General features: G+C 51.6%; 1 protein-coding gene across 1 annotated transcript; it reads left to right on the top strand.

Moving 5' to 3' along the window:
* The first annotated feature begins 4,618 nt into the window (after positions 1 to 4,618).
* On the top strand, positions 4,619 to 9,005 carry ACTL9 (actin like 9). The gene is given in 2 exon segments (XM_036034477.1): positions 4,619 to 4,694; positions 7,753 to 9,005. Coding segments are annotated over 2 exon segments (1,329 nt in total).
* Positions 9,006 to 9,266: the final 261 nt, after the last annotated feature.

The following is a 9,266-nucleotide window of genomic DNA, read 5'->3' as shown; positions in this document are numbered from 1 at the left end:
ATAGGTTCTTGCTGATTCACTGGCCTGGTGGGGAGTTGAGGCAGTGGAGTCCAACTCTGCACGTTTGTGATCTATAGATTTTGGCCTGACTGTGGGGTCGTTCCCTCCAGCTGAAGACAACCCACTGGTAAGGAATGGGACTGGAGCCCCTGTCCAGTCCCCAAGACGTAGAGGGACATGGTGAGTGGGGATAGCTAGAGCCCTCACCCACCCCCATTTCCTTTTGGTAGATGTGGGGGATGGGAGGGAGAAGTCTGGGGGAACAAATCACGCAGAGTCTTGGTGGATGGGCTATGCACTTTGGGGGACCCTTCAGGGGGCCATCGTAGGGGAGACCCTTGACAAGAAGAACATAAATCTTTTTGGTGGGTGTGGGGCTCCGACACTGGATCAGGGATTCAGGGTGGGCTCAGAACATCAGGACGTCAAGGTTTTTGGATAATCAGGTGGGGGGAACCAACAAGGGTGCAGATTTTTGCTGAGAACCAAGCCTGTCTTGACAAGTCGATTTTGTGGCTGTGTTTTGGGGAGATTAGGAGGACCAATTATGAGGGTGCACCTAGTGGTTGGAACGCCTGTAGAAAGATTCTTGGAGGGGGTTAGAGGGCCTGGGACATGTGCCTCAGGAGCTAACAGGTTATGGGTAGGTTCGGGGTCCTTCGTGGACATTTGAGGGGAGTGAACTGGTGGAGGGCTTGGAGCAGGATGTTGAATTACTTTCCAGTGCAAGCTCCTTGTTCCATGCACGCCGTCACCACTGCTGTGCGTGCTGGTCTGCTACTGGGAAGAGTACTTGGAAAGCAGATGTCATGACAAATGTCAAGTCTAATCGAGAAGGTCTAGCTAAAGGGTATGGCAGCAGACCTTTTGGAATTTCTCCTCCCTCTGATAGCATCTGACCTCGTGGCCAGGGTGGGATGAGATTCTAGGAACTGACCTCGAGGATATGGAACTGGACATCCAGCTTTGGCTGGGATTGGCTTCCACAGCCACAGTTCGTCCTCTGTGCAGTCTTGACCATCAGACTTTCTTCCTCTCACCCTGTAAAAACAAAGCGTGAAATTGAACCCAGTGATAAATGAAGACTTCCCCCGTTAGATAATTACCTTTGATCTTTTGCACTTCTACCCTCCTTCTCTCTGTCTTTGAATAGATGTGACCTTGTCCTAGGATATCATCAAGCAGATGTGGGTCAAGAACAGAAAGCTCGAGGTCAAAGTCAGGACCTTCTCCAGATCATCTCTCCTTCATCATCTTGTAAGGGCCCCTCTCCTTTGATTCTGAACAATTGCCTTCTTGTGTGGAGTGATTTTAGTTATAGTCTTTGCATTTCATCACTTTGAATATTTTGTGACAATATCTTCTGGCTTGCAAAGTTTATGTTGAGACATCTACTGACAGTTTTATGGGAGATTTTTTGTTTTTACTATATTTAATGTGACTACTGAATTTTTTAAAAATTCTATAAAATGGAGCCCTGCTCTTAGACATTCTGGTCACATTGTGAGTGAAAATAAAACCCACAGAACATGGTCAGGAAAAATTTTTCCTAATCTAAGGGGCCTACCCTAAAACCTCTGCCATAAGATGCAGTGAACACTCACCACACACACACAGTGAAACAAACATCGCCCCAGAGTCCCACCACAGCTTTTCAAATGCTGTGAGCTTACATGCTGACATAGTCCAAAAAAGACTAATCTCAAAAGAGAAGTCAGAAGTCAAGATAATTTGCCAATTAAGAAGATCCAAAAATCAAAAGTCTTTCGGCAAATTTCTCATCAATGTCTTCTGTTATTACTTCAATATGTTACAGAGACTTTTTCAAGGAAGGTTGTTTTAAAACTCACTTTTTCTTTCTTTTTTTTAAAGATTTTATTTATTTATTTTTAGAGAGTGAAGGGAAGGAGAAAGAGAGAGAGAGAGAAACATCAATGTGCGGTTGCTGGGGGCCCTGGCCTGCAACCCAGGCATGTGCCCTGACTGGGAATCGAACCTGCAACACTTTGGTTCGCAGCCCGCGCTCAATCCACTGAGCTACACCAGCCAGGGCTAAAACCCACTTTTTCTTTACTGCGTAACAATACAAGATGTGTAAAGAATAATTAATCTAGCCAACAAATGAACAGGAGATGATGGAACATGAATGCCATTATTATTAAATCCCTCCTGGACTAGTGAGTCAGGCAGGGAACAGATGACTTTGAACTCACGAGGCTGATCTGACTGCCTGGACATCATATTGGCTGCATCAGGCTGGGACCTCTGAAACCTGTCAGCCCCTGCTCCTAAGAACCAAGGCCCACCCAGCAGGCCAGTCCCTACTGACAAACGGATGTCTGGCCTGCAGGCTGGGGAAACAGGCTCAGCACTGCCTGTGCGTCCTGTTGGCAGGAGACAAAGGGAGAGACAGGCTGCCGCCAGTTCTTCTCCCACCTTGCCCTGAATCCTCGGAGCCGGGCAGTGAGCAGACCCAGGGAGAGACGCCCGTCAGCTCTCCCAGGCAACTGTGGGGCCTGATGACACCTCCCTGGAATGGGACACTCCCTGCTTCCCCTACAAGGACCATTGTCACCCACGTGGTGCTGACCGCTGGACAAGGGATGAAGGCTCTGGGGGAAGGGGTTGCATTCCCACAGCGGAAAACGAACTGTGGTGGGAGTCGTGTGTCCTCCCCCAGAGATTGGCCCCAGCTGAGCATGAGAAAACAACTGTGTTCAGTTTTTTTTTTTTTAATTCTAAGAATTTACTTGAGAAAAATGGATTTAAATGGGAAATGGCTAGAAATCCTCAAGGGTAGACTTTTATAGAGAAGATGCAGGGGCAAAGCAAGCTATTGTATGGCAACTGTAATTGAAAAAAAAAGTAAAAAATCGAAACCTAAGAACAACAAATCACAAAGGGCTACCTAGAGTTTTCCAAATAAAGCAAACGCTTAAGCTACAGCCGTCAGTTACCCCCAGGAACGGAGTGGGGAGCATTGACATGGGTGGCCACCACATGTGGACAGTCCCAGCCCAGTGAGAGTCCCGAGTGAGAAGAATGGGTGAAGGAGTCTGGTTTATTATTGTTGTTGTTTTAATCTCTACCCAAGGATGGATATATATATATATATATATATATATATATATATATTTTTTTTAGAGAGGAAGGGCGAGAAAGAGAAGGTGTGTCTCTCTTGCTCACTGATGAGCAAGAGAGACATTGATCAGTTGCCTACCCTACATGCCCCCACTGGAGATCGAACCCACAACCTAGGTATATGCCCCACAGGGGATTGACCCCTCAACCTTTTTGGTGTAGAGGATGATGTTCTAACCAACTGAGCCATGTGGCCAGGGCAAAGAAGTCAGCTTTAAAATGAAAGTTTACTTTCACTCAGGAATGGCAAGGCCAACAGGTCAGGTGATGTACTGCCATTGAAAAGGTCACTTGTTTCTCACGGCTTCTACGCAAGGGCCCCCGGCATCCTGGGGGCCGTCAGGAGGCCCCTGCGGCAGTCAGGAGACAGAGGGAATGGTCAGAACATGTGGGCAAGAGGCTTGATTGTGGTTCCCACAGGAAAAAATGGATGAGGCAGGTAAGCAGGCTTAGCACAGACTCGCTTAAACTTTAGTGGGTTCTGGGACTTAGGGACTGGCCCTGGTTGTCTGGCACCTGACCCCGGGGTGGGCACAGCAGGGCATAGTGGCCCTGACATTGGAGTCCATGAACGAGGTGGCTGGGGGTGTGGGCTCTGGACGGGCCAGCGTGCACAGGAAAGGGGCCTCAGGGGGCAGTTGTTTGCCCTCTCTAGGAGCTACCCGTGTTTTCATGCACCTCATACACGGGATTATTAAATACACCCACTGTTACACCCACTGTTATACCCACAGTATGTGATCATCATGCCCACATATGTTGTGCATCCTTGTTTTCCCTTCAAAAATTTGGGCAAAAAGTCCACATTATACATGGAAAACATGGTACCTAACTCTGGGAGGGGCAGTCTCTTCCCCAGCAAGACCCCAGGGTATCGCCACATCAAGCATGCAGAATAAAAAGACATGATGGATTTGGCATTCCTGTGCGTGCCCAGCTGTTTCAGAGTTCACGTGGAAGTGACACCACACTGTGCCTGTCTTCGACTCACTTCGCTGTAATGCCCCAAAGACTTCCTCCACGTAGTTGCCAACAGCAGGGCCTTCTTTCCTGTGCGTGGCCAGCAGCCCTGCAGACCCACCGCACCACGCCTGCCGCTTCGTCCGCAAGAGGCACATAAGTCACTTCCATCTTTTCTGTTTTGTGCTTTTGATGCTTTGACTCTGTGTGTGTACTTTTCACAAGCCTGAACTGTTTTGTAATTTAGAGGGGAGAGAAGAGGGCATTTCAGGGGAGAATGGGAAGGGTTTACAGGAACAAATATAAAAGACACAGGGACAAAAACTGGGGGGGGGGGTGGAAATGGAAGGGAGGTGGGGAGGGATGGGTGGGTGGGCTCGAATGGGAGTAAAAGGCAGAAAACTGTACTTGAACAATGATTAAACTGAAAAAAAATTTAAAATTCAAAACAACAATTTAGAAATAAAGTAATCCTGTCATTTCAGCCTCACTGGGCTTTTCCTTCCTCGACCCCTAGATGTCTGCAAGGCTGCAGGCGATGCTGCCCGCCCTGGAGTCTGCTGACCAGCAGCATCAGCCGCCCCTGGGAGCTTGTGAGACACACAGATTCTCGGGCCGCCAGGACCTGCTGCATCAGAGGGGGACGAGAACTCTGTGTTGTAACACACCCTCCTAGACAGTCTCACACATGGTGAAGCACGAGAACCCGCTGGTCTGAGCGAACTGCCTCATAACCCCGGTGTGGTTCTCTGTCCTTCCTGATAATCAAGGAGATTTCAGAATATAAGAGTTTTGACAGATCAGTGGAGCTCCACTTGTGCACATCGAGATCTCCTGGGAGCTTTCAAAGAATTGCCTATGTGTGGCCTCTATCTGCAGAGATTTAAATTCCATGGGTCCAGAGTGCAGCCAGGAAGGGGAGGTTGCTGTTTAAGTTCCCCTGGTGATTGTAATTTGCAACAAGTTTGTGAACTCCTTAGCTAGTAAAGGAAAGGCTTCAGGGAAGGAGGGGAAAAACACTGGTGGTCTTGGTTGCCCCCTGCTGACAAGAGACTGTACATCTGGCTTCTCGGGGACTTCAGATGTGGGTGGAAAGAGGCACTGTGGTCCGAGTGTCAGCGGCACACTTCTGGTGTCTGTGCAGATGTCCTCCCTCAAGAGAAAGGCCTGTGTAAGTCCCTCAGTGCGTGCCAAAGCTACTGCTTGGGTGTTCCCAGTTATCCCGTGCTCACACATGCATACTCACATGCACGCGTGTGCAAAGACAACACTACCAAAGTCCTTACCTTGTGCCACCACTGGCCTGAACACTACACAAAAACCCATCTCTCCCCACAGCTGCACTTGGAAGTCGGAACTACGATTCCTCCAAGTTTACCGATGGGGAAACGGAGGCCCAGAGCTCCCTAGCCTCCAGCCCAGGGCTTCAGGGGGATCATAGAGCTCACCGTTTTCTAGACGTACAGCCAGTCACCGCAACACCTCGGACCCAGCCTCCGCTCCAGCTGTGTGGCTTTGGGCAACTCACTTCAACTCTCTGAACCTCTATTTCCCCATCACAAAAAAACGGGCCTTGTACCCATTTCTAAGTCTCAAGTCACGGTGAGGACTGATCCACCCCCCACAGCAAGCGGTCATCTAACATCCCCTGACTTTGCCAAGGTGATTCTTTAAAGGGAAAAACATGTTTATTATTTTTTATGCGTCTAAATCCACCAAAACACTCTTTCTTGGGTCCATGCTGTAGATGTGCTGAACGAGGTGCAGTAATTGTCCTCTTCTGCCACAGGCTGGGCCCTGGACTTGGCCCACCCAGTTCTTTGTGAAACAGTTCATTTGAACTAAATGTCTTTGTAATGTCCGGCTGGAGCTCGAAGCTCTACTACAACCTCACCCTGATTAGGGGATGTGTGTGTGTGTGTGTGTGTGTGTGTGTGTAATTACATATGCATGTATAATAGGATATATATGTGTGTATATATGTGATTACAGACAATAATGAGTGTTGACAAGAACATGGAGGGAGCAGAATCCTCCCTCCATGTGGGAGGATTCTGCTCCCTCCAGGTGGGAATGTCAAATGGGATTGCCACTATGCAGAACAGCATGATAGCCCCTCAGAATATTAAAAATAGAATTCCCATGTGACCCGGCAATCCTACCCACTTCTGGGTTTATACCCAAGAAAACCGAAAGCAGGGTCCCAGAGAGATGTCCGCACAGCCACGTTCACAGCAGCATTGCTCACAACAGCCAAGGGCGGAAGCCACCTGAGTGTCAGCCTGTGGGTAAGTGCATGAACGCAGTGTGGCCCGTCCACACGGTGGAATACGAGTCAGCCTTAGAAAGGAAGGAAATCCTGACTCATGCCACAGCACGGATGGCACTTAAGGGCATATGCTAAGTGAATAAGCCAGAGGGAGAAGCACAAGTCCTATAAAACCTCACTTTTGTGTGGAATCTGAAAAAGCCAAACCCATGGAAACAGAGAGCAGGATGGTAGTTGCCGCGAGCAGGGGCCAGGAGAAGTGGGGAGACGCTGGTCAGGCCGCAGATTTCTGGGTGTCTGATGCTGAGTGTGGCGGTGGTTGTCAATAATGCTGTGATTTCTACTTCAAGCCGCTGAGGGCAGATCTTCATTGTTCTCGCCACAGAGAGAAATGGTGATGATGTGAGGCCGCGTGGGTGTTAGCTGTCTCTACAGGGGCAGTCACCAACATGTTGCACCCCTTAAACTCATGCAGTGTTATATGTCAGTTGTATCTCAATAAAGCTGAGAGTGCCTAGAACTTTGATAAATACTTGAGAAAATGAACATTGCCAAAAGTATGCATTAGACTATAAACAAAAATAATTAGCAATAAAAAGTCAACCTCACTCTCTGGCCAGAGTAATAAACCTGGACATAACTAGGAAATTTAGCCTCTCTTACTTTGATAACTTCATGTTACACTTGGTGTGGGAGGAAAAATCAGGGAAGGCTTCCAGGAGGAGGCAGCATCCGGCAGAGATTTGAAGAGGCAAATTCCTGCTCTGCAAGGATAGATCAGGGAGGCTGCTCCAGGCAGCAAGAAGAACAGAAGCAACAAAGAGCCTAGTGCAAGGGTGTTTGTGCCTCTCGTTGCCTTGCACGCCAGTTTGGCTTCTGTACCTTCTTGGAAACCAGAAAGCCACGCTAGGGGACCACCTTCTGATTAACATTCAAAGGATTACTAGTTTAATGTTCTGAGGAGGCTTCCGACCAGCTCTCAATACACACTATAAATGACTTCAAGACAAGGCAGCAGGAGGGCTCCTGGGTCTTCCTGGATTCTGAAGGGCAGAGCTGGGTGAGAGGTCCCTTCTTAGGAAACCTCTATCCTCCTCCAAATTTGGCACGTTGGTGGTGGTGGCAGGAGTGGAGGGGTGCAGAGTAGATGGGTGCCCTGGGAGCTTTCTGGGGTCCCTCCCTACCCCCACCCCTCCACCGCTAGCTTCGCATTGTGAAGTCTTCTGAAAGGGGCCAGAGGGCAGGCTGATGTCATAGCCCCGCCCCCTCCCCGAGTCTCTGTCTGCGCCTGCCCCCAGCCCAGCCTCAACCTTTTCTCCCTGCACCTCGAATCCCAAGGGAAAGTGGTCAGCCTTGCCCAGTAGCCCACCCTGCCCCTGCAGTTGTGGATGCAAATCTCTCCAACCTCTCTGAGCTCCAGGGCTCCCCAGAGGCCCCCAGGCCGGGCGGGCTCCTCAACTGACTCCTGGTGAATAAAACCGTACAGGAAGGCACCCCCAGCATGGTGGGCGACAGGGTGCTCTCAAAGACCAGTCCAGTGGTCATTGACATGGGCACAGGCACCTGTAAGATGGGCTTCGCGGGGCAGGCCCAACCCACTTACACCGTGGCCACCATCGTGGGCTGCCAGCCCCAGAAGCCAACCACCACGGGGCGGCCGGTGCTGGCGACTTTCATTGGCGAGGCCGCCCGCGCACGCCCAGACCTGACGCTGGTGCAGCCGGTAAGGAATGGCATCGTGGTGGACTGGGACGCGGCAGAGCTCATCTGGAGCCATCTGCTGAAGCACGACCTCCGTATCGCCCCCCAGGACCACCCGCTGCTGTTCTCCGACCAGCCCTTCAGCCCCACCACCAACCGCGAGAAGCTGGTGGAGGTGGCCTTCGAGTCAATGCGCTCCCCGGCCATGTACGTGGCTTCCCAGTCAGTGCTGTCCGTGTACGCGCACGGGCGGGTCAGCGGGCTGGTGGTGGACATAGGCCACGGAGTCACCTCCACGGTGCCCGTCTTCCAGGGCTATCACCTGCCCCACGCCACCGAGCGCCTGGACCTGGCGGGCACCCACCTGACCACTTTTCTGGCGGAAGTGCTGCTGGGCCCCGGTTGTCCGCTGCGGCGGCAGGACCTGGGCGCCGTGGAGGTCATCAAGCACCGCTGTTGCTATGTGGCCCCGGATTTCCAGAAGGAACAGGCCCGGCCAGAGCGGGAGTGCCAGCAGCGCCTGAGGCTGCCCGACGGCCGGATGGTCTTGCTGGGTAAGGAGATCTTCCAGTGCCCAGAGCTGCTGTTCAGCCCCCCGAAGAGGCCTGGGCTGTCGCCCGTGGGCGTCCCCACCATGGCCAAACAGAGTCTTAACAAGGTGCCTCAGGAGGTTCGGGGCGACATGGCCCAAAACGTGCTGCTCTGCGGTGGCTCCTCGCTCTTCGTGGGACTGGAGGGCCGCTTCCGCGCCGAGCTGCTGCGCAGTTTGCCCCTGGAAGCGCGCCTGGTGGTGGTGGCCCAGCCCACCCGGCACTTATCAGTGTGGACTGGGGGCTCCATCCTAGCCTCGCTGTACGCCTTCCAGTCCTGCTGGGTCCTGAGGGAGCAGTATGAGGAGCAGGGGCCCCAGATTGTGTACCAAAAATGCTACTGAGTGGGGGAGGGGCTTGGGGCGGGGGGGCCGTGTCAGTAAAGCTTCTGCTGCAAAGTCAGCTGGGCCTTGCCTTCCCTCAGGGCCAGTCTGGTCTACTCCTGGACCCGCCCAGACATGCACCCACTGACTCTGCCAAACCTGTCTCCCATGGTCAGCACCCCCAAGGCACTCTCATTCTAAGGCCCCCCAAATGCACCTCCAAGACATCCTCAGACTTGGACCCCTCTAATCTCACCACTCCCATCTCCTGCTTTTGATATA

This window comes from Phyllostomus discolor, chromosome 8 (assembly GCF_004126475.2).
Source record: "Phyllostomus discolor isolate MPI-MPIP mPhyDis1 chromosome 8, mPhyDis1.pri.v3, whole genome shotgun sequence".
Taxonomy (NCBI): Eukaryota; Metazoa; Chordata; class Mammalia; order Chiroptera; family Phyllostomidae; genus Phyllostomus; species Phyllostomus discolor.
Note: the sequence above shows the minus strand (reverse complement) of the source record. Positions and strands in the feature narration are given on the sequence as shown.